This window comes from Bufo gargarizans, chromosome 9 (genome assembly GCF_014858855.1).
Source record: "Bufo gargarizans isolate SCDJY-AF-19 chromosome 9, ASM1485885v1, whole genome shotgun sequence".
Taxonomy (NCBI): Eukaryota; Metazoa; Chordata; class Amphibia; order Anura; family Bufonidae; genus Bufo; species Bufo gargarizans.
This window is the reverse complement of record NC_058088.1, coordinates 113561381-113586593: the sequence shown is the minus strand read 5'-3', so window position 1 is coordinate 113586593 and position 25213 is coordinate 113561381. Positions and strand designations below refer to the sequence as shown.

Here is a 25213-nt window from a genome sequence, read left to right as displayed (position 1 = left end):
TTCTGTTTTAAAAGCAGAGAAATTGAAATTTAGAAAATTGCAAATTTTTGGTAAATTTGGGATTTTTTCATAAACAAAGGTGAAATATATTGACTCAAATTTATGACTATCATGAAGTACAATGTGTCACGAGAAAACAATCTCTGAATGACTTGGATAAGTAAAGGCGTTCCAAAGTTATTACCACATAAAGTGAGATATGTCAGTTTTGCAAAATTAGGCCTGGTCAGGAAGGGGGCAAATGGCCCAGATGGGAAGTGGTTAAGAAATGAGAAGCAACTCATTGCACCAGTTGGGGTTAAATAACGTATTGCCAGCTGAAAGATAATCGCCCATGCAGTAATTATCCAATAGGAGGCTCGTAACTATTTGCTTAGTTAAATCCAGGTGGTGACTTTTTTTTTTTTGGACAGGCAGTGTATTAGCATTCTTAATACAGAATACACTTGATCGTGCAGCCGGCATCATCTTCTTTTTTTCTTCTTTCAGGACCTGCAAAAGGACCTTTGGTGATGTAATTGCACTCACCACGTGGTGAATGTGGTGACGTCAGCGCAGGTCCTGCTGAATGAAAATAGAAGGATCTTACGTCATCAAAGGTCCTTTTGCAGGTCCTGAAAGAATAAGAAGGAAGACGATGCTCGCTGCGAAATCAAGTGGATAAGGTGACTTATTTTTTAACCCCTCAATCAACATTTTACTAAGCATTCTGTATTACGAATGCTATTATTTTCCCTTATAACCATGTTATAAGGGAAAATGATAAAATCTACAGAACACCTAACCCAAACCCGACTTTCAGTGAAGAAGTTCGGGTCTGGGTACCACATTCAGTTTTTTATCAGGCGTGTGCAAAACGCATTGCACCCACGCGATAAAAACTGAACAAACCAATTGCATGAACACTCGCACGGGTTTCCCGCAATGCACACGCGACGCATCCGGAGCAAATCCGGTACGCCCGTGTAAAAGAGGCCTTACTTTAATGGGATCCGGGGTTGCTCATCCCTACCATCTCCTAGCAACCGTGCGTGAAAATTGCACCGCATCCGCACTTCCTTGCGGATGCTTGCAATTTTCACGCAGCTCAATTAATTTCTATGGGGCCTGCGTTGTGTGAAAAACGCAGACTATAGAACATGATGCGATTTTCACGCAATGCACAAGTGATGCGTGAAAATCACCGCTCATCTGCACAGTCCTATTGAAGTGAATGGGTCCGGATTCAGTCAGGGTGCAATGCGTTCACCTCAGGCATTGCACCCGTGCGGAAAACTCACCCGTGTGAAAGGGGACTTACAATCCTTCTCTGACTTTTTCTCCAAAAAGAAAGTGAAGAATCATAATTTTGTAACTATAGATGAACTTTTTATGAATGAACTTATCCATGATTTACATACTGATGTCCTATCCTCAGGATAGGACATCAATATGAGATGAGCAGGGTCCCAGGATTCGGGAGGAAGCAGCGTTGCTAACCAGACCTCCAGTGAGCACAGCAGCCTCCTCACAGCTCAGAAAGCACATCACTGTACGGCGGCTGTGCTTGGTATCACAGCACAGCCCCGTGACCAATGTACGGTGACGTCACTGGCGTAGGAAGAGGCCTAGGCACTCATGGAGCACCGCAGCCTCTCCATGCAGCTGATCGGCAGGGGTGTCGGACCCCCCAGATTTCATATTGCTAATGCTCTGTTTCTCAGTCAGGATCAGTTTACCCCTCTGCAGTTGTGGTGTCACATCAACAACAAGTGACTGCTGCAGCCAATCACTGGCCTCAGAAGTGCACAAAAAATACCAATGACCGCAGCGGTCATCTGTGGTCAACATGACATTCCCGCTGTAGCCAGGTAAACACGTTTTGCCAGGGAAAACTGAAGCAGCGTATGGTATTGAATTTTATTTATTTTAGATTTTAGAAATTTCTTCCATGTGACCAAATAGACGAGGCAGTGGAATGAGCTGGAGAGTACTGGTATGTGTTTGATTCAAATTGTGGTTTACCAAAAATATACTTGTATGTAAAGAACAAAATGCATGTGCTGGTGCAGTACCCCAGTGGGACTACTGCAAAGGGTTAATTATTGTCCCAGGGGGTGTTTGGTGCGGGGCTATGATACCCAGATGCACTGCTGGATACTGCACCTAATCTATGACGTACACCTCGTCATAAATTAGTCGCAGCATCTGGTATTATATGCACCTCAACAGAAATCAGAAAACTGGTGTAGAAGATGATAAGTATGGTGGGGTCTCCAGGCCGGAGGAGAACTGTGAGTACTACCACCCTCAGAGCCTACTACTCCTATCCTCCATGCATTTAGCTTGCTTCAAAAAGTGATACATAATGGGGGTCATTTACACAGACAGGCTTTTTACTCCAGTCTTTTACTGCCTTTTTGCTGGTGGAAAATGCCAAATTTATGCAAAGATGTGTGCCTTGTCATAAATTAGGTCCACCTTCAGCAGTCTGAGTGCCTGGCGGAAAAACTAGGCCAAGCCCTGGCTGGAGTAGTTTTTTGCCAACATTTACGCCATGTGTAGATGTTGGCTAATACGTTGAGGCCAAATTTCCGACACTGGGGGTAATTTACAAACATTTTTACGCCATATTTTGGAGTAAAAATGTCACATTATTATGTCATGTGACATATTTACTCCAAAATATGGCGTAAAAATTTTAAAAAATGTAAATTACTGAGATCACGTGCCTGCTCCGCCTACTTCATTCATAAAGTAGGCGGAGCAGGCACGTGACTTCTGTGAGTTACGGCCATCCGCAGCCCGGCCTGCCTGCTAGCTGCTAGTGCTTACTACAGGAGCGTGACGTGTACCGGTAAGTACAGTACACAGGGGAGCAGGGGGAGCGCAGTTTAGATATAATGATTAACACTACGTATACAGTACATACTGAGCGGCGGGGCCAGAGTACAGTGCCTGCGCGGCCCCGCCGCTCTCCCCGCCTACTACAGACCCTCCTTAGGAATCTGTGGATGGGATAATGATGGGGGGGTCTGTGGATGGCATTATGATAGGGGATTTGTGGATGGTACTGTTATGGGGGGGGAATCTGTGGATGACACATATAGAAGTGTCATCCACAGATCTACAACCCCATAACAGTGCCATCCACAGATCCCCCCATCATAGTGCCATCCACAGATCCCCCCCACCATCATAATGCCATCCACAGATCCCCCCCACCTTCATAATACCATCCACAGATCCCCCCCACCATCATAATGCCATCCACAGATCCCCCCACCATCATAATGCCATCCACAGATCCCCCCCACCATCATAATGCCATCCACAGATCCCTCCACCATCATAATGCCATCCACAGATCCCCCCCACCATCATAATGCCATCCACAGCTCCCCCCCATAACAGTGCCATCCACAAATCCCCCACCCCATAACAGTGCATCATCCACAGATCCCCCATAATAGTGTCATGCACAGACCGCCATTAGTTCAAACCCATCAAAAGCACACATTTTGGTTAAAAAGATTTTTTTTTCTTATTTTCCTAGTATATATAGTAAAAATATTTTCGGTATACATTTTTTAAAGATGTTATTTTAGGTATTGTGAAACCATAGATCTTTTTTAACCCAAATTTGCTCTGTTATTCTAGCATCACTGTACAAAGTGCATAATTTTGGCCACAATTGATGCTCAGCATTATTATTTTGACTTCTACATCTTGTATGTTAAAGTTTTAATCCATATAATGGTCATTAATGATGTAGAATGAACTGTGATCAATATGGGTCACCATGGAAAACAACAACAAACTTTTATCGTTGATTTTTCCCCAAAATTATATTGGCCACATAAAAAATCTTGACCAGACAAAAATATGAAAATAAGGTCCCATACAATTGCGTCCGATTGTGAAGGAGACATGCCGTGTTTTGTGGGAACAACTGCATGATGAATGTATTCCACATCCAACTAGACAGCATTGGACAGAAATAGCTGAAAAATTTTGGAACGTTTGTCAGTTTCCCAACTGCATAGCTGCGGAAGACGGGAAACATATTCGGATTATCAAGCCCCAAGGAACAGGATCAGAGTTTTACAACTACAAGAAATATTTTTTGATAGTCCTAATGGCCATCGCAGATGCACAATATTGTTTTGTTGCCGTCGACGTAGGGGCCTATGGACGCACCAACGATTCAATGGTATATAAAAATTCTTATATGGGCCGTAGTCTATATAACAGACAATTTGATTTTCTTCTGCCTCAACCACTGCCAGGTACTGATGCCCCACCCATGTCGTTTCTATTGGTTGGTGGTATAGGCCATCCAAATGTGTGGAAATCTTGTTAAACCGTATTCAAGCCGTGGATTAGATTTAAAAAAAAAAAACGCACATACAACTACCGTTTGACCAGGGCTCGAAGAATGGTTGAATGCACATTTGGAATTTTGGTAGCAAAATGGAGGATTTTCACTAAACCAATTCATATGAAGGTTGAATCGGTCTACGAGATTGTAAAGTCTGCTGTGGTGTTACACAACTACCTCCTTAAAAAAGAACCACTCAACTTGGAACAGGTACCGGAGGACACCGAGATGGCAAGCATTCAAAGTTTTGGACCTTGGTCAAGTGTAGCGGTTTCACGCAAGAGAGACTGTTTTGCGGATTATTTCTGCTCTGAATTGTTATTATTTTCAAATAATTGTTAATTTCTGTTTGTTGGTGGTTACAGTGTGTTGTAATTGTTTTTTATTGGATTTTTGGTTCAATAAATATTGTTTTTTAATGTACTTGAAAGTTTTTTAAAATATATTTATGTGCCCACGATAGAGGAGAAACACATTCTTGCGTCGCTCCACTGGCGATGGTATATAATGTGAGGCATGTTTATAGACAGTCATTTTCAATCTCCCCACGCTAGAGAAGCGACACGAACTTGTGTTGCTCCACTGGCGCTGGTAAATTTTATCAGACCTGTTATGGAGACTGAGGTTAAGGCCTAGTTCACACGAACGTTTTTTTTGCGGGTGTACGGGCCGTTTTTTTGTGTTCCGTATACGGTCCGTATACGGAACCATTCATTTCAATGGTTCCGCAAAAAAAACTGAATGTGTTCCGTATGCCTTCCGTTTCCGTTTTTCCGTTCCGTTGAAAGATAGAGCTTGTCCTATATTTGGCCGTAAATCACGGGTCGTGGCTCCATTCAAGTCAATGGATCCGCAAAAAAAACGGAACACATACGGAAATGCATCCGTATGTCTTCCGTTTCCGTTCCGTTTTTTCTGAACCATCTATTGAAAATGTTATGGCCAGCCCAATTTTTCCTATGTAATTACTGTAAACTGTACATGGCATACGGAAAAACGGAACGGAACAACGGAACGGAAACGGAAACACAACGGAACTCAAAAACGGAACAACGGATCCGTGAAAAACGGACCGCAAAAAACAATAAAAGCCATACGGTCGTGTGAACTAGGCCTAAATCTGCCCACGCTAGAGAAGCGAATAGTGCCAGTCCTGGGACATTATGTCTGGCCTCTTATACACCTAGCTTGTCCACAATCTCCCAATGCTGGAGGAGCGACAATTAGTTGTGTCGCTCCGCCAGTGCTGGGAGATTTAAATTGTATTAAAAAAAAACATTTTGGATCTATTTAAAAACAATTTAAAAAAATAAAACAGAGTCATTGAATTTAAATAACATTTATTATAAATAACAATAAAAATATTAAAATAAATATTATCAAATTATGGAAGGTAGGGTGGGGGTGGAGGGAAGTGATTAGTTTGGGCCCACTCTGTCCTGTTGTTCTGCTGCTGTGGACAACAAAGTACGTGTTGGTGCAAGTGGAACAGAGGGAGTATTAAGTATAGTTTGGGCAGGAGAAGGAGTTTCCCGAGCAACAGTAGAGAGAGTGGTGAAAGAGGTAGGAGCATAGTAAGAAGGAGGAGAAGAAAAGTGTTGAGAAAAGAGCTCGGGGGTTTGGGACGGGGGAGGGTGGGAATGCAGAGCCTGTGGAGGCTGTAAAGAGGGATAGGTGTGGGATGGTGGATAGGTGAAGGATGGGGGATAGGGGTGGGGTAGGGGAATGGTTGTGGGTCGGTGTGCCAGTTGCTGGTTGCTATGACGCCGTGCGCTCCCTGCTGCGGGCACAGTACAGTAATACACTGGTATAGATCATACCAGTGTATTACTGTATTGCGGCGGCAGCAGGGAGCGCACGGCGTCATAGCAACCAGTGACGCTGTGCGCTCCTGCTCTCAGGAGGGATCCAGGCCGCGGTTCCACGGCCCGCACACGGCTGTGAAACACGGCCGTGTGCATGGGGCCTTACTTGTATGTTTTCATGTGTACATGCTGACACCCAGAAACAGGAGGGGCCTTGAAGAGAGGGGTGTGACCCACAAGGGATTTGAGCTGATTGTGACAAGGTTAGGGAGATCTGCTGTGCTCCACTTTTTTTTTTAAATGGAGAGCTATGACCACAGAGAGCAGTGCTGGTGAAGTGTCTCATAGAGGAATATGCTGGTGGGTGCAGCCACCTGGACACAATGCTCAGCCATGGCCAATTAGTAGGAATACAGATCTGTTTCTAGAGAGCACAGGTATTTACCAAGTCATCATGTGTGAAAAACAGGTTTTCAGTATCTGGATTAAGTAGTATGTGTATTTGTATGAGCCTGGTGTTTCACCTGCATGCAGCATGGACACCACAAGAATGACAATATAGATTCTAGTGCCCGTAAGTCGATTACACCATAAGGGCTACTGCTCGCAACCGTATGTATTTTGCGGAACAGAACAGCTGCCCCTAATAGAACAGTACTATCCTTGTCTGTAATGCGGACAATAATAGAACATGTTCTATTCTTTCGCGGAACGGAAATACAGACCCATTAAAATTAATGGTTCCGCATACGGTCTGAAAACAACCCGGAACAGACACGGAACGAAAATACGTGTAGGTGCATGAGCCCTAAGGGTGCCTTCACGCGCAGAAGATTTTGTGGCAGCAAGCACATGGATTTCTGCAAGGCCAATTCAGGTAAATGGAACTGATTTTCAGACTCTGAATTTTCTGCCACAAAATCTGCCGCGTGTGAAAGCACCATAAAGGCTCATGCACACAAACATGTGCTGCCCGTTGCCGTATTGCGGACCACATTCCGCATCACGGATGTGGACCCATTCACTTCAATGGGTCCGCAAATCCGGAGATGCAGAACAGAATCACGGGATGGAACACTATGGAGTGCTTCCGTGGGGTTCTGTTCCGTACAAAAAGATAGAACTTGCTCTATCTTTTTACGGAACGGACGAATGCAGACCCATTCAAGTTGAATGGGTCTGGATTCATCCCGGTGGCGATACGGAGGTTGCCGATGCATTGGGGACCGCAAATTGCCGGTGAATGAGCCCTAAGTGAAACGTCAAAGAACTTTACACAGTGCCGCTTGTAAGCAGTGCTGCTAGCACAAAGGGGTCATTTATGAAGATTTTTACACCGTTTTTTGGCATAAAAATAGTTGCATGACCCCTTTCTGTGACTCTTTAAACACCCATGTGACAATATTTTGCCTCACGGTGTTTTTACATTGTCTAGGAACTGGTGTAGTCTTTAGGCCTCTTACACACGACCGTATGCCCTCCGAGATATACGGTACGTGAGCAGGCATTAATCGGGAGCACACAGCATCATAGATTACAATGATGCTGTGCACGTCGGGCCGCCCGCGGTGCTATTGACCCGCACTACTATGATCTTAGGAGTGTGAGACAATAGTCCCGCGGGTGGCACGACATGCACAGCATCATTGTAATCTATGTGTGCGCACGGGAGCACACAGCAAATCAATGCCGCTCCGGGACATATGGCCTGTTCACGGACCGTATATCTCGGAGGGCATACGGTCGTGTGCAAGAGGCCTTACTTTAGCACATGATCTGCCGGAGGTGCGCCTAATTTATGATTCCACTGGCAGCGCAGAAGGGAAACAAAGACTGGTGTAAAAAGCTGGTATTTGTAAAGGACCCCCAATGAGTGCACCATTTTTGTAACATTTTGCTCCTTTGTCGAATTTGCTTAAAATTGAGTTGATATGATAAAAATGTCAAATCTTGAAACTCGACAGTCTCCTCACCATTCCACAGTTAGGTTCTTTTGCTTTCTACACCTGCGCATCAAAATCGTGCAGTGTGCCACACAAAAACTGTGCATTAGGTCACGATCCATCGCAGGCCCTCTCCCTCCATAACCCTGCTTTCACACCTGAGCGTTTCCCAAACGCGCGTCAAACGCGCGTTTGTGACGCGCGTTTCTGACGCACGTTTTATGTAATAGTAAACGCGCGTTTGTGTCATTGACTGCAGTGTCCTATGGCCACAAACGCGCGTCAAAACGCCCCAAAGAAGCTCAAGTACTTGTTTGAGCGTCGGGCGTTTTACAACGCGATCGTACGCGCTGTAAAACGCCCAGGTGTGAACCATTCCCATAGGGAATCATTGGTTTCTCTGTGTTGAGCGTTTTACAGCGTGTAGGAACGCGCTGTAAAACGCTCAGGTGTGAACCCAGCGTAAGAGAAGGGCCCCCCATAAACCAATCCCTCCTCTGGACCAGGACTAGAGCCATCCCACAGCCGAAGCTGGAGACGTGCCAGTCTTGCTCTGGCTTCCACCCCTGGTGTTGGCCAAGAGTCAAAATTCTAGGTCTGGCCTCTCCCCAGATGGGGTTGAGGAACCAATATGGCCACACACACACCTCCATTCCACAGTCAGGTGCTGCTCATGCAAAACCTCTGATCAGAGTCTGGCTGTCATTCATCTGGAGTCACAGAGGTTTGTGTACGGTGTGTATTGGTTGTGGTTTTATGGGCTTCTATGTGCACCTGGAAGGCTGCAAATACACATGGAGTTTGAGGTGCAAAGTCCTTTTAGATTTTCCATTCCTTTTAAATCCACTGCCTAATTTCACAAAGCATTTGTTATGCACAGATTTCTGGGCTGGAAACTGCCCCAATTGTCAGCGGAAGTCCACACTGCCGTCCATACCGCCACAGATGATTTCTGTGCAGCCTCTGTTTTCGGCCATGGATTCAATTCACGTTTATCTGGCTGTAATTGGGTTCTCTATAGGGCATCACGCACATGAAATGACATGGCACTACAGAGTCATAATAGGTTTTCCAGGTAGGTTTCTATTGTGCCTCCACATTTAGGATTCAATACAACCCAACAAAAATGTAGAGGGTCTATAGAAATGTGGGACATTTATTTGCCATTTTTGGTGCATTTTTTTGTGTACAGGTGTTCTAGACACCGACAGCGCCCGACGGACCCCATTGAGTCTGTCATTATAGTGCAGTATGCTGGAGGACTGAATCTGTGGTGGAGGCTACAAAGGTTAGCTTAAAGAGCACCCGACAGCGGGATCAACCCCATGAAACCAGGTATACTTCCTGGTAGGGTAGATCCTGCTGATTACAATGATACTTGCCTTTTGAAAATAGGTTGTGGCCTTCCTGAGAAAAAAGGAGAGGCATTGTGACGGTGATCCCATAGAAATTGCAGCATGACTTGAATGTTTACTGCGACTCGTGAAAAATCCACTACTGCTGTATTTTGTAGGACCTGCGTGTCGGGTTCAATTGCACTGCGATCCCATTTATTTCAATGGTATCACCACTGCACTGTGATGCTCCTGCGATCCTGGCGCCGTACCCTTAGGCCCCTTGCAGGTGAGTGTCTGGATTAGGATGCGTTGTGGATGCGTTCAGAGAAAACTGCGTAATTTCGCAAGCAAGTCCATTTGGTTTTGTTTGCGATCAGTTGTTCAGTTTTTTTCCACGCGAGTGCAATGCGATTTTATGTGTTTTGCACACTCGTGATAAAAAAACTAAATGTTTGCAAACAACATCTCTTAGCAACCATTCCTGAAAAAACGCATTGCATTTGCACTTGCTTGCGGATGCTTGCGATTTTCACACAGCCGCATTCACTTCTATGGGGCCAGCGTTGTGTGAAAATAGCAGAATATAGAACATGCTGTGATTTTCACGCAACGCACGAGTGATGTGTGAAAACCAACGCATATGAACGCAGCCCCATTGAAATGAATAGGTCCGGATTCCGTGCTGGCGCAATACATTCGTATCATGCATTGCACCCGCGTGGAATACTCGCTCGTGTGAAAGGGGCCTTATTCTCGATGCCGATGAGGGCTTGGCCAACACTGGAAAGCTAAGGAGCATTGCATTAAAATTTACAGTTTTTTTTTTTTCTCCGAAACGCCAAAACCAATTTTAAGAAGGTTATAATTTAAATCTGCAGGATCAACTCTACCAGGCAGTATGCCTAGTTTAATAGGGTTGACCCTACTGAAATGTGCTCCAAAACTAAATTAATTGATTTGCAACGTTCTTTGGATGGACTCACTTATTATAAATGGAACAATTGTCAATTAGAATTTAGCTTACATTTTTTAACCTGCGTTAGGCCTCATTCACACGGCTGTTGTTTTGGTCCGCATCCGAGCTGCCATTTTGCAGAACACACACGGACGCCATCCGTGTTTTGCGGACCACAAAACACATCACGGTCGTGTGCATGAGGCCTTACACATATAAAATCTGCAAGTTGATTGGTTGCTGTGGGCAACTGCTGTATTTTTCATAAATGAGCTCCGCTGACTATGGGATAAATGGACGCTGTCTAATGTCATCTTTTTATGATTTTCTGTAGGTTGATATGTCACCTGATCATATCCACCCCTCACATTTTGTGCAGGTTCTAATTAATTTGACGTCAGGGGCAATGGGTGAGTGATGAGGAGAAAAACTTACAGAAAGAATCAATTGATTACAAAGAAGTACGAAAAATTGTTAGTGCGTAAAACACCCTGTATAGGATCGTTTCCCATAGTGAACCTGCTCCTGTGAAAGGACCGCACAGCATTATGATGATTTATAATGCTGTGTGTCTCTGGGTTCACGATCCGCATGTTGCAGACAATGTCCTATCTTTTGCAGTATGGCCGCACGGACCCCGAAGCATGGTTGTGTGAATGCAGCCTAATCATTTCAGCAGGGGTCAGCCAGAGACACACAGCATTATAAATTATTATTTGGTCCTGTCACAGGAGGTGTCCAGTCCAGTATATTGGACTCCCATGTGGCGAGTGTTTCCCAGGCCTCTTGCATACGAATGTGTGCTGCGGACTGCAATGCACCGACCGTGGGCCAGTCGCAGGCGGATCGTGACCCCATTACCTTGAATGGGGTCCGCAATCCGTCTGTTCCGCAAAAAGATGGGACAAGTTCTAGCTTTTTGCGGAACGGAAGAACGGAATGGCTGCATCTCCGAATTTGCGGCCACAGGGGACACATGGTTGTGGGCAAGAGGCCCCACAGTGGGCACACTCGTCTGAAACTGCCCTTAGGGTGTTTTCACACGTGGCAGAAATATTCACCATAAATATGCAACATAAAAACTTCGCCCATGTTATCCTATGGGTTTAAAAAGCGTCAATCCCCGCTCCGCTGCAGAATAACACTGCTGCGTAAATAATGACGTGTAGCTGCTTTTCAAACACAGAATGCCAACAATTATTTCAATGGGCGGTTTGCAAAGAAATCTGTGCAAAAATGCTCTCCAAAAGCTACACTTTTGTAAAAATCCACTCCTGTGTATTTTCTGGCAGATTTTTCTGCCACATGTGAAGGCACCCTTATGCTTCTAATGAACAGAAAGTACAGTCATGTCCTAAAGTTTTGAGACTGACACAAATTTAGTTTTTCATAGATTGCTGCTTCAGTATTTTTCAGTCTTTTTGTCAGATGAAGGACAATTATAAGTATTTCGTATGTTTAACTTCTATTGACAAATCCATCAAGTTTATGCAAAGACTCGCATACGGTGGGTCCGCTATACTCGGGCACCGGCCTGTGTACACTCCGCATCATGTATGCAGACCCATTCACTTGAATGGGTCCGCAATCACGGAGATGCGGAACAGAAGCACGGATCGGAACCCCACGGAAGCATTATGTAGTGCTTCCGTGGCGTTTCTGTCCGTGCCTCCGCACCGCAAAAAAAATAGAACTTCTGGTTCGGACGGATCACTGACCCATTCAAGTTTAATGGGTCTCGATCCGTGCCGGCCTCCGCACGTACATTGCCCGTGCATTGGGGACCGCAAATTGCGGTCCCCAATGCAGGGAACGGATGCAAAAGGCCTTAATCAGTGATTGGAGTTTTTCACAATTTCTGTGTTTTTGTTTGTCCACCCTCTTTTTGAGGATTGACCACAGGTTCTCAATCGGATTGAGATTTGCAGAGTTTCATGGCCAAGCACCCAATAGTTTATCACTTTTGCCTTATGACACGGTCTCCATCATGCTGGAAAACATGTTGTTCATCCCCAAAGAGCACCTGGATGGTTGGGAGAAGTTGCGCTTGGAGGATGTTGTGATTCTATTCTTTATTAATAGCAGGGTTCTTGGGTAAAGTTGTGAGCGAGCCCTTTCCCGTGGATGAGATGCAACCTCACACATAAATGGTCTCAGGATCCTTTATGCTGGTATGGCACAGGAACCATGGGGGCACTCATTTTTCCAGATGTCCCAAACAATCTGAACTTTTCCTCAGTCCTCTGCTGTCCAATCTCTATATTTCCTGCAGAATGTCTGTCTGTCCTTGATGTTTTTCTTGGAGAGAAGCGGCTTCATTGCTGCCCTTCTTGACACCAGGCCACTCTTCAAAAGCCTTTGCCTCACTGTGCATGCCACTTGCTACCATTCCTGAGAAAGCTCTCCACTGCTGGTCACCCAATCCCATAGCTGAATCCTCTTTAGGAGACAGTCCTCGCTGGATTTTCTTCGGCTCCCTGAATCCTTCTTTTTCTCAATGTTCTTGGTGATCTGATAAAAGGTTGGTTTAGGTGTGATCTTAGAAGCAGCGATGTCCTTGCCTGTGAAACCATTTTGATGCACAGCAATGTTGACTACACTTGTTTCCTTGGAGGTAACCATGGTTAGGGGGGTTGTCGCATCATGGGCAATGGGGGCATATCGCTAGGATATGCCCCATTGTCTTATAGGTGTGGGTCCCGCTGGGCCCCGCACTTATATTGAGAACAGAGCCCCGCAAGTGAAGGAGAGCACACTACTCATGAGCAGCCGCCCTCCATTCATTTTCTATGGGGCTGGCAAAAATAGCCAAGCACTGAGTGGGCGCGGGGGGCGCACGTGCCTATGCTCCCATTCACATCTATGGAGAGCCGACTTGGTGGTGGCTGGACCGGAGTCCTCCAGACACCACCTTGCGGGGTTCCATTCTTGATATAGGTGCGGTTCCCGCGGCTGGGACCCGCACCTATCAGACAATGGGGACATATCCTAGCGATATGCCCCAATTGTCCATGATGAGACAACCCCTTTAACATTAGAAAACTAATTCACTCTGCTGCCTTGTTCTTGTTAACACTTTCTCCGGAGATAAAGAGATGATCACTGAAATAATGTTAGCAGGTCATTTTGTGGCAGGGTTGAAATGCAAAAGAAATAGTTTTTTTATTTATCTAATTTTTTTATTAAGTTAATTTAATGGCATAGGAATGACTTTGCAATTCATCTGATCACTTTTCATAACAGTCTAGAGTTAATGCAAATTGCCACCATAAAAGCTGAAGCAGCAAACTTTGTGAAAACCAAAATTTGTGTCTGTCGCAAAACTTTTGGCCATGGCTATAGGTCAGTACTGTATTGCAACACAGGTAAAACTGACAACTACCCTGGTGCCATCATTATGCTAAAGACTGCTATAACTTTCATATCTGTTGGCTTTTGTAAATTTCCTATAGTATTATTTAGCTGATATATAAACTTTGATGTAATCCCTCTATGTAATTCTTTTATCAATACCATATGATAGATTTCTTTAGTTACTGACCTGTACCACAAGGTGTCAGAAGAACCCAGAAATCCAGTGAGCAATGCAGTTGCCCATCAGGCACTGTTTTTTTACCTTGACATATCAAAAAACTGAATATCTGATCTTCTTTAAGTTTTTAAAATCCCACTAATAAACCTTTCACTAGATATACCATTCATATGTGATGTCTACCTTCTGTCTGAGGTCTTATACTTATGACAATATGGATCTTTATGGGGTTATCCTGGAAAAGATAATGATGCCTTATCCTCAGAATAGGTCATCATTATCACATCAGCGGGGTTCCAAATCCTGGCATCCTCACCAATCAGCTGTTTCAGGGAGCTCTGGTGAGCGATACAAGCTCCCAACAGCTTTCCAAGGACAGCGCCGTACATAGTATAGTGGCAGTGCTTGGTATTGCAGCTCGGCACCATTTTGACTGAAATGGGGCTGAGCTGTAACTAGGGCATGTGACAGATGTACAGTGACGTCGCTGGCCTAGGAGGAGGCTGTGGCACTCAAGGCCTCTTCTAACAGCTGATCGGCATGAGCCCTGGGTATTGCACCCCAACAGATCTGATTCCGATGACCTATCCAGAGGATAAGTCATAAATATATTTTCCTGAATAACCCCTTTAAATATGGTGGTGGTAAGAGGCAATACATATGGTGGGACCATGTGTAGTGTCATATAAAATAGTGTTTCCACAACAAAATGACAGCACGCTCCATCAGGCTATGCATCAGCCTGTTTTTGAAAACTCTGTCCATAATATGGCGCCCCACACAGACCTAAGCAGCATCACAATAGACAATTGGGTTATACTGAGCAGTGTATTACAGGCTGCCATGTACACAGTCATGTGAATGAGGCCTTGGCCTCCATCAGTAACACACTACAGCCATACATAGCACTTTGGCTTTGTAGATTATTGTACAGTTTCAGGCCTCCCATTTCTGTTCATAGCTTGGGAGTGTGGTCCAAGTCAATGTAATTTATAAAGCACTGGTGACAACGTCAAACCCCTGAAACGAATGAGTATACAATATGTCACTTTTGCTAAAATCTTTCTAGTTTGTCACATTGTTGTCAAAGCTCAAAATCTTGCATAGACCTCTCATCCTGTCTCCATTCTAGTGGTCCTACCTTGTCTCCATGCCCACTGCGTTTCAATATCCCATCAGTAGTCCGACACAATGCCCATAGCTGAGTAGCGCACCAGAGTTACTCCCCTCTTTGGCAGTATCTGCATAGGGCTCATGCACACGAACGTATTTTCTTTCCGTGTCCGATCAGACTGTATGCGGAACCATTCATTGCAATTGGTCCTCTAAAAAAAAAAACTGAAGTTACTCCATGTGCATTCCATTTCCGTTTGTCCGTTCCGCCAAAAAATAGAACATGTCCTATTATTGTCCACATCAGACGAGGATAGTACTGTTACATTAGAGGCCAGCTGTTCAGTTCCGCAAAATACGGACCGCACACGGACGTCTTCATTTTTTTTTTTTTCGGGGCACAAAATACATACGGCCATGTGCATGAGACCTAAGACTGTAATACAGTAGCCCTAAAGTGAAGAAACATAATCTGGCCTAAATGATGTGGGGGGGGGGGGACACACAAAGGCAAATGGAGTGCACTGGCACTTCAACACATATATGTTCAAAAAGAAGGCCACATGGCCCAAGAAAACGCCAATAAAGCGCACATCCACCAATTATAAAACCAATACTTGAATTTGATTGGACTACAGAGACATACAAACAAGATAAAAAATGGTATACAATGTACTATGTGCTGATCCCAAATAAGACCAGACACACATACAGTCCCTACCAATAGCCACAAATGTGGATACAATATAGATAGTCAAAAATGACAATACCCAAAAGTAAAGCATAAAATGCAACCCAGGATGTATAATAAATAATCATCGATAATGTGGCGTCAAAGCACCTAATACCTGGGTGAGATACAAAGGTATAAGGTTATCCAGGTGGGTCTGAATGAAGAAATGTCACCCCGTGCTTATCGCTGGTAAAAAAATTGTCTTATTTGGGATCAGCACATAGTACATTGTATACCATTTTTAATCTTGTCTGCATGAATTTTATTGGACTACAAAGACAAGGTTTTTTTTTTTAATAATTGGTAGATGTGCGCTTTATTGGTGTTTTCTTGGGCCATGTGGCCTTCTTTTTAAAGAAACATAATCTGGACATTAATAATAATTATCTGATGTATGCATTTATTTCCTATTATTATATGGTACGTTTTATGTATTTTTTACATATATGTCTTATCTTGCTAATTTCCTTTAGGTGGCGTGGCATGTGTGTTCAGTGGACAGCCCTTTGATACAGCCAAGGTTAAGATGCAGACTTTCCCATCTATGTATCGAGGTTTCATGGACTGCAGCGTGCGAACCTACCGCACAGAGGGATTGCGAGGGTTGTATCATGGCACTGTCCCTGCTTTGTTGGCAAATGTGTCCGAAAATGCAGTGCTGTTTGCATGTTATGGATTTTGTCAGAACCTTGTGTGTCATGTCCTGGGGATGCAGGATCCATCACGGCTTAGGTGTGTGCTCAGTCACCTTCTTCTGTAATTCAGCTGCTTAAAGACGAACTGTCACCACAAACGGCAGTGCCATCTGCAGGCAGCATGTTATCGAGGAGGAGCGGGGCAGATTGAGATTTGCATTTAAGACAAATGGTGATACCTCATAAAATAGTTATTACTTTACATTCCCCATATGTTTACTTTATGTTGGCATCATTTTGTAAATGTCATTTTATTTATTTCATTTTTTGGGGGGATGTTAGATGGATTTAGATGCAATTTTTAATAACATTTCCAAAACCCACTTTTTAAAGGACCAATTCAGTTGTGAATTGACTTTGTGGGGCTTACATAATAGAAACCACCCATAAATTAGCCCATTTTAGAAACTACACCCCTCAAATTTTTCAAATCTGATTTTACAAACTTTAACCATTTAGGTGTTGCACAAGAATTAAAGGGAATCTGTCACCTGCTTTTAGCATTTTAAGCTTTCAACATTGCCATGTTCAATAAAGTACCTTATTTCCTGCAGTGGTCTTCTTACTTTATTTCGTTTTGCTATTTTGATATGCTAATGAAGCTCCAAGGTGCCCAGAGGGGCGTTTTTTTTCCCTCTCTGGAGCCCAGTGACGCCCCCCTGCAGTGCCCAGCCCGCCTTATTTGAATCCCAAGAACGCCTCCTGATCCTGAAATAACCTCCCCACAGCCCCGGCAAATGGTTCCGCCCCCTCGCCACATCATCTTCTACCTTCAAGAAATGCCCCGTTCTTCTTCCTGTCGTCCGCCAGAAATCTTGCGCAGGCGCAGTACCGCCTGCTCCCTGCGCGATCATCAAGCTCCTGAGGGCAACAGCCTCAAAAGTCTCACTGGGCATGCGTCGAACACAGTGATGCAATCTGAGCGCTGTTGCCTCGGTAGCTTGATGATCGCGCAGGCCGCAGGCAGTACTGCGCCTGTGCAAGATTTCTGGCGGACGACAGGAAGAAGAGCGGGGCATTTCTTGAAGGTAGAAGATGAGGGGGCAAAACCGTTTGCCGGGGCTGTGGGAGGTTATTTCAGGATCAGGAGGCGTTCTTGGGATTCAAATTAAGGCGGGCTGGGCACTGCAGGGGGGCGTTATTGGGCTCCAGAGAGGGAAAAAAAACGCCCCTCTGGGCAGTGGCGTATCTATCACGAGGCAAACAAGGCATTTGCCTAGGGCAGCACTTGCCAATGGGGCGGCAAAATGCCTTGTTTGCTCCTTGTCCCATTCGTCTAATACGGCGGTATACTCAGAAGATCCAATGGTATATTCTAACCCCCATGGTGACGGGGACTCTTGCCTGGGGGTTAGAATATACAATCTGATCTGAGTTTTCACGAACTCAGTGAGATCGTGAAAACTCAAATCCGATGGTATATTCTAACCCCCAGGTGTTCCCATGATGACAGGGACGCTTGCCTGGGGGTTAGAATATACCGGGCCACGCTGCTCACAGGAGTACATTTATAAACTGTAATCAGTAACTTTAATCATCGATGATCTCTTTACTTGGATACCTTACTCTCTTAGCTCCGGTAACAGCAGGCAGTGCGGGCGGCGCTCACTCACTGACGTCTTGCGCCTGCTCCTCCCACTAGGCGGCGCAGGCGCGTGACGTCAGTGAGTGAGCGCCGCCCGCTGTTACCGGAGCTAAGAGTAAGGTATCCAAGTAAAGAGATCAGCGATGATTAAAGTTAAAGTTAGGCCTCATGCACACGACCGTTGTTTTATTCCGTGTCCGTTGTTTCGTTTTCGTGATTTTCTGTGGACCCATTGACTTTCAATGGGTCCATTGAAAACTCGGCTAATGCACCGTTTGTCATCTGCATCTGTGGTCCCATTCCGTCAAAAAAATATAACCTGTCCTATTATTTTCGCGGAACACGGTTTGCAGCCCCATTCAAGTCAATGGGACCGCAAAAAAAGTGGAGGCACGCAAGATTGTCATCCGCGTCCGCGTCCGTTTTTTTTCCTATCATTTGCATGGCAAACCTGACTTGGACTTTTTTTTTTACTTTCCATTATGTCTGGTGGTCCTCCAATGATAAAGGAAGACACACGGAAACAAAAACGGATCACGGAACAACGGAACCCCATTTTGCGGAACGGAACACAACAACGGTCGTGTGCATGAGGCCTTACTGATTACAGTTCGTAAATGTACTCCTGTGAGCGTCGGGGGATCTGTGGATGTCACTGTTTAGGGGGGATCTGTGGATGTCACTGTTTAGGGGAGGGGGATCTGTGGATGGCGCTGTTTAGGGGAGGGGGATCTGTGGATCTCACTGTTAAGGGGAGGGGGATCTGTGGATCTCACTGTTAAGGGGAGGGGGATCTGTGGATCTCACTGTTAAGGGGAGGGGGATCTGTGGATCTCACTGTTTAGGGGAGGGGGATCTGTGGATGGCACTGTTTAGGGGATCTGTGGATGGCACATAGGGGTGGGGTTTAGAGAGGAAGGGGTTTGGCCTTGACAGGACGGGGCGGGGCAAATTTATATTAGGTGGGTGCCCGAGTTTAGTCTCGCCTAGGGCAGCACAAAACCAAGATACACCACTGCCTCTGGGCACCTTGGAGCTTCATTAGCATATCAGAAAAAGAGCTTTTTTTAAAATCAAAATGGTAAAACGAAATAAAGTAAGAAGACCACTGCAGGAAATAAGGTACTTTATTGAACATGGCAATGTTGAAAGCTTAAAATGCTAAAAGCAGGTGACAGATTCCCTTTAAAGGAAAATAGAGGAGACATTTCCAAATGTAACTTTTTTTTTTTTTGCAGATTTTCTATTTTAATCCATTTTTTTCCTGTAGGGTAGCAAGGGTTAACAGACAAATTCAACTCAATATTTATTACCCCAGTTCTGCAGTTTACATAAACGCCCACTATGTGGTCGTAAGCTGCTGTATGGGCACAGAGCAGGGCGCAAAAGGGAAAGAGCAACATATGGATTTTGGAGGGCAGATTTCACTGGGATAATTTTCAGGTGGCATGTCGCATTTAAAGATCCCCTGATGCATCCGTGGAAACTCCCAAAAAGTTACCCCATTTTGGAAACTACAGGATAAGTTGACAGTTTAATTGGTACTATTTTGGTGTACATATTTTTTATCACTCGATATTATGCTTTATGTGAGGCAAGGTAACCGGTTTGACAGTTTTTTTTTATTTAATTTTTTTACGGCGTTAACCTGAGGTTGTAGATAATGTTTACAGAGCAGTTTGTTACGGACGCAGCGATACCTAATATGTCTATTTTAAAGGGAACCGGTCACCGGGGTTTTGTGTATAGAGCTGAGGACATGGGTTGCTAGATGGCCGCTAGCACATCCGCAATACCCAGAGCTCTGTGCGGTTTCCTTTAATTATTTTGTTTCAGTTTTGCACAATAAAAGCATTTTAAATAATGTTTTTTGTGTTGCCATTTTCTGAAAGCCATTTCTGCCAATCATCTTGTGTCGGGGCTTGTTTTTTCGTGGGAAGAGTTGATGTTTTATTGGTACCACTTTTGGGTACATTTTTTGAAAACTTGATATTACACTTTTTTGGGGCAAGGTAACCAAAAAACTTCATTTTTGGCACAGTTTTTATTTATTCATTTTTATTAATTTTTTTACGGCATGCACCTGAAGGGATACATCATTTGATATTTTATAGAGCCGCTCGTTTTTAAGAAAGAAAGGCTTGATGAAGGTAAAGGGGCACTTTTTTTTCACTTTGTATTTTTGTCTCAGTAAGGGACTTCAACTTTTAAAGAATACATGCATTGTACTACAATGAAAATGGGTGTCTTAGGCTTCCGTACACAGCAGACCCTGAGGCCTTTGCGAGGCTTTGGGTTGCCATGGCAGCCATTGGTCCCCTGTCACCGCAGTGCAAGGGTGTAACGGAGAGGCAAAGGGAACCCATCCCCGCTATCTTCGTATATGCTGCTGTCAGTGTTGATCGCGGTATATATGTTGATCGCCAGTCACAGCAGGTCCCCTGCACGGATTGTGCACGCCTGATCAGCATGACGTACTAGTATAGGGGTGGCCAGTCTTACAGACACAAAGAGCCCAAAACATAAAATGTACCGTATGACTACTAGGAGCCACAAGCTATACATTTATACACAAGTCACCGTATTTTTCGCCCTACAAGATGCACCTAGGTTTTAACAAAGAAAAATAAGAGGAAAAATGTATTTTCATCTAATCTGAGGTCTGATTAAAAATATTTTTTTCTTATTTTTCATTAGCAGAGAAAAAAAAAGAAAAAATATATTTTTCATCAGACCTCAGATCAGACTAATAAATCAGATCCCCAATCCTCATCTGACCTAAAATAAGATCCCCAAACCTCATCAGACCCCCAATGCTTGGATCAGACAACACAAATCAGACCCTCAGTGCTCAGATCTCCTCCCCCTGCTCAGACCTGACCAACCCATGCTCAAATAAGACCCCCTCCCCATGCTCAGATCTGCCCCCCCATGCTCATATCATACCCTCATGCTTAGATCAGGACCTCCCCCCCCCCCCCCCCCCATGCTCAGATCAGAACCCCCCCATGCTTAGATCAAACCCCCATGCTCAGTTCTATAATAAAAAAAAAAATCTCTTCGCTCCTGCTCGGGCACCTGCTACGCTGCAGGTCTGACACGCTCTCCACTGTGACCTGATGAGCACAACGTCAGGTCATAGTACGTGTCTCCACGTACTACGTTCTCACACTGTGCATCAGGACATAGTGGAGAGTGAGCTGGAGCTGCAAAGTAGCAAGAATGCCCAATCAGGAAAAGAGATCTGAGCATGGGGTGGATAGTGAGCCGGCTTGACTGCTTCCTGGCCCCACAGCTAGAGCCGCATTTGACTGAAGAGCCACGGGCTGGCCACCCCTGTACTAGTACATCAATTTGCGGGAAGTTACTTCCTGCTATTGCGCATTAGTATGTTAAATGTCGGGAAGAGGTTAAAGGGGTATTCCCATCTCAGATGGTGGGGGCATATCGCTAGGATTATGCCCCCGTTGTCTGATCGAGAACAGATCTGTGGAGGGCACACTGCGCATGCGCAGCTGCTCTCTATTCATTTCTATGGGGCCGAGCTCTAGCCAGGCTATTTACGTCGGCCCCATAGAAATTAATGGGAGCGTTGGCCCTCGCAAGAGCAGTGCGCTCCCATTAACTTCTATGGGGAGAGCGCTTGATGGTGGCCGTACCCCGGTAAACCTGCGGTTCTCTGGCCACCACCTTCCCCACTTCGTTCTCAGTGTAGTTGCGGGTCCCAAAGGTGGGACCCGCACCTTTCGGAGAATGGGGGCATATCCTAGCGATATACCCCATTGTCTGAGATGGGAATACCCGATTAAAATCTCTATTTCTAACTTAAAGGAATTGTGTCATCTTGCTGTTACTAAGACAAGATGAGACACAATCCCGACCACCAGCCGACTAGAAAACAGTGAAGCTCCCGTGGACTGCAAGTGTTGGCACGCTTTGCTGTTTCCCGATTGGTGGTCGGCACTGTGTCTCGTCTCGCCTTAGTAATGGTGAGATGAGACAACCCCTTTAAGACCACCCCGTTGATAGCTTTCAGTACACGAGGGAGGTGTTATCAGTGATTGGTATTATTTTCTGTTTGAGGGCTCTTTCACACGAGTGTGTCCATGTAAGAGAGGGATTGTGCATTCTGGACATAGGAAGCGAACAGCATTATCATTATCGATAATGCTGTGTGCCTCTGCATGACCTTTCTGTAATGGAATCAGGGGCGTAGCTATAGGGAAAGATGGAAAGAAGCTGCTTTGTGGCCCGAACTCAGAAGGGGCCCATCCAGGAGGAGGATTAAAATACTTTTTATTGTCAGCGCCCCCACAACAGTAATATACAATTAATTTCTATACAGAGACACTGTAGGAAACGGATAAAGCAGCTGCCGGGCTTTGTCTGAGAAAGCGTTCTTGACTAGCAACTGGAGTGGGGGTTAAATGGGAGTTGGTGGTTGCAAAGAAGTTGCTTGGGGCTGAGGGCCCTGTTCAAAAATTTGCTGTGGGGCTCATCATTTCTAGTTACACCACTGATGTCACCACCAGACATCTGAGAAGCTCTGACTGACGTCCTTCAGAACCTCCTCCTTGAGGTTCCTTTTGTTTTGCTTTCATTTTCTCATCTCGTTAGCCTCTCTCAGCTGTCATGTAGTTGCACTGATTGCATCCCTTTAAATCCCTCCCCATACTGCATCACTTTGCGGTTTATATTACTTCCTAGAGTGTGTGTATGCTGATCCTACTTCTGATTCTTCTACAGATAAGTTTTGTTCGTTCATTTGTGTTTTCCTGTTTGCTGGATCCCAGGTGACCCTGACTCCCTCCATATCAAGTGTAGGGAGCCGGTGGTCGTGACCATCACTATTATAGGGTGTTCAGGTGTTATACAGTCGAGGTACGAGGATATGCGATCATCTACCATTGGGATTTTCGCATAGGCTGAGCAGTTAGGGAGAGAGCCAGGTCTGATGCAGGGCTCTCCCTTTTGTTCCTTAGTTTTGGATCCAGTCAGTCGGATCTTCATTTTGTGTCTTCTAGTTTCCTGTACACCTTCCGTGACTACTGAACAGAATCATATTAAATGTTAATAAAAATAAAAAATAAAGTTTTTTTTGCATCTACAGCGAAGGTGCAGGGCAGAGAGGATGGGACTGGTTGTGGTCCTGAGAGAGCTAGTGGTACTCACAGAACAATATCCACTCTGGAGCTCCCTAGAGCCATGCAGTCACTGAAGGGCGCACCCTTTCTTTCCTTAGGGCTCCTGCTTGGTGCTGGTTGTGATGCCCTAAATGGTGAACATTTTGGCTGTGTTAAAGGCAAGAGTGCAGATGCAGTGGACCAGCTGGTATTGGGACTCCATGCGGTAGATGGGGTACCTTTTGATGGTAGATAAATTGGTTGGGTGGCTGGCAGGACCAGTGGATATTGTAGACTATAATCATGCGAGTTGGTTTTAATAAATAAAGTCTCTCTTTACTAGGTTGATGGCGGTCTCTCTAAAGACAGCCACCACTAAACACAGCTTCATGTATATGTATTTATACAGTTACTCAATGTCATCTTTAAATGGTTTTTTTTTTTTACTGATGACCTATCCTGTGGATAGGTCTTTAGTATCTGATAGGTGGGGGTCCGACACCCAGGACTCCCGACAATCGGCTGTTTGAGAAGGTAGCAGCGCTAACAGTAGCACATAGCCTAGGAGCAGCTCAGTCCCATAGAAGTGAATGGAGCTGAGCTGATATACAATGGATGGTGCTGTGCTTGGTAAGATGCAAGAAGGCAGCGGCACTCACAGTGCCTTCTCAAACAGCTGATCGACAGAAATCCCAGGTGTCGGACCCCCACCTATCAGATACCGATGACCAATTCACAGGATAGGTCATCAGTAAAAAAAAAATCTTGCAAAAACCCTTTTAAAAATCTGTTTTCACTGTGCTATCCCTAGTGGTGGCTACTGGAAAATGTAGTGTATTTATGTTGGGAACTTGAGGAGTTTAGCACAGGACCCCCTCTCACCCATAACTCATAAAGAGCATTTGACAATATAACAATGTCTTAATTCGGTATTATCAAAATCTTATATCTTTCTCTCACGTCTGTATTGAATCCTTTACTACTATTGTGTGCACAGCAGAAATGTGAATGAGCAGCAGCTGTCACAATCAAGACTTGGGGGGATATTTATTAAACTGTCTAAAATAAAATAAAACTAGCAGCTTTCAGTACGTAGTCTGCTCTGGAAAAATGAAAAAGGCCTGCTATGATTGACTTCTTTGGGCAACAAATAAACCTGCCCCTTAGGGTCCATTCACACGTCCGTGTGTGTTTTGTGGATCCACGGATCCGTGTATCCGCAAAACACTGACATCAGTGATGTGCGTTCCGCATTTAGCGGACCGCACATCGCCGGCACTTAATAGAAAATGCCTATTCTTGCCCGCAATTGCGGACAAGAATAGGACATGTTCTATTTTTTTGGGGAAAGGAATTGCGGACCCGAAAGTGCAGATCTGCAATTCCGGATCCAGGCAGCACATCCTGCGGTGCCATAGAAGTGAATGGGTCCGCAATTCAGTTCCGCAAAATGCGGAACAGAATTGCGGACGTGTGAATGAACCATTAGGGTAATCTGAGCACCAATGATGCAGAAACAACCCCATCTAGATGGGGTAATTTTATTTATTTTTTTAAAGAAATTTCTGCAATGAATCTGTGGTGCATGAACATTAAAGAGGACTTTTCATGGGTCCAGACATAATCAAATAAGTAGTGGGTTGTGTAGGGCATAGTGAAGGAAAGTAAGATCGTTTACTAGTTTCTCTGTGCGCCGCTCTGTTCCCCCACTGTTTCCCTCTTACTTTTCCCGCTGGGTATTTAAATTAATATCATCGGTACAGGGAAGAGGAGACTGCCCTGTTTCTCAATGGGCGTCTCCTTCTCCATGGCTGTGAGCTGTCCAATCGCAGCGGAGAGCGTCACAGCCAGGGAGAAGGTGAGGTTTTTTTTTTCTCCCTGGCTGTGATGCTCTCCACTGCAATTGGACAGCTCACAGCCATGGAGAAGGAGACGCCTATTGAGAAACAGGGCCGTATCCTCCTCCCTGTAATGATGATAATAATTTACATACCAGGCGGGAAAAGTAAAAGGGGAGCACAGCGGGGGAATG

At 44.9% G+C, this 25213-nt stretch overlaps 1 protein-coding gene across 1 annotated transcript in view; it reads left to right on the top strand.

Moving 5' to 3' along the window:
* Window positions 1-4417: 4417 nt before the first annotated feature.
* Window positions 4418-25213, top strand: part of LOC122919801 (mitochondrial ornithine transporter 1-like) — a 29948-nt gene continuing 9152 nt past the window's right edge. The window contains exons 1-3 of the mRNA XM_044268988.1: window positions 4418-4570; window positions 10735-10810; window positions 16252-16510. Of these exons, the coding sequence (XP_044124923.1) occupies window positions 4418-4570; window positions 10735-10810; window positions 16252-16510 (488 nt within the window). The remainder of the gene's footprint in view (window positions 4571-10734; window positions 10811-16251; window positions 16511-25213) is intronic.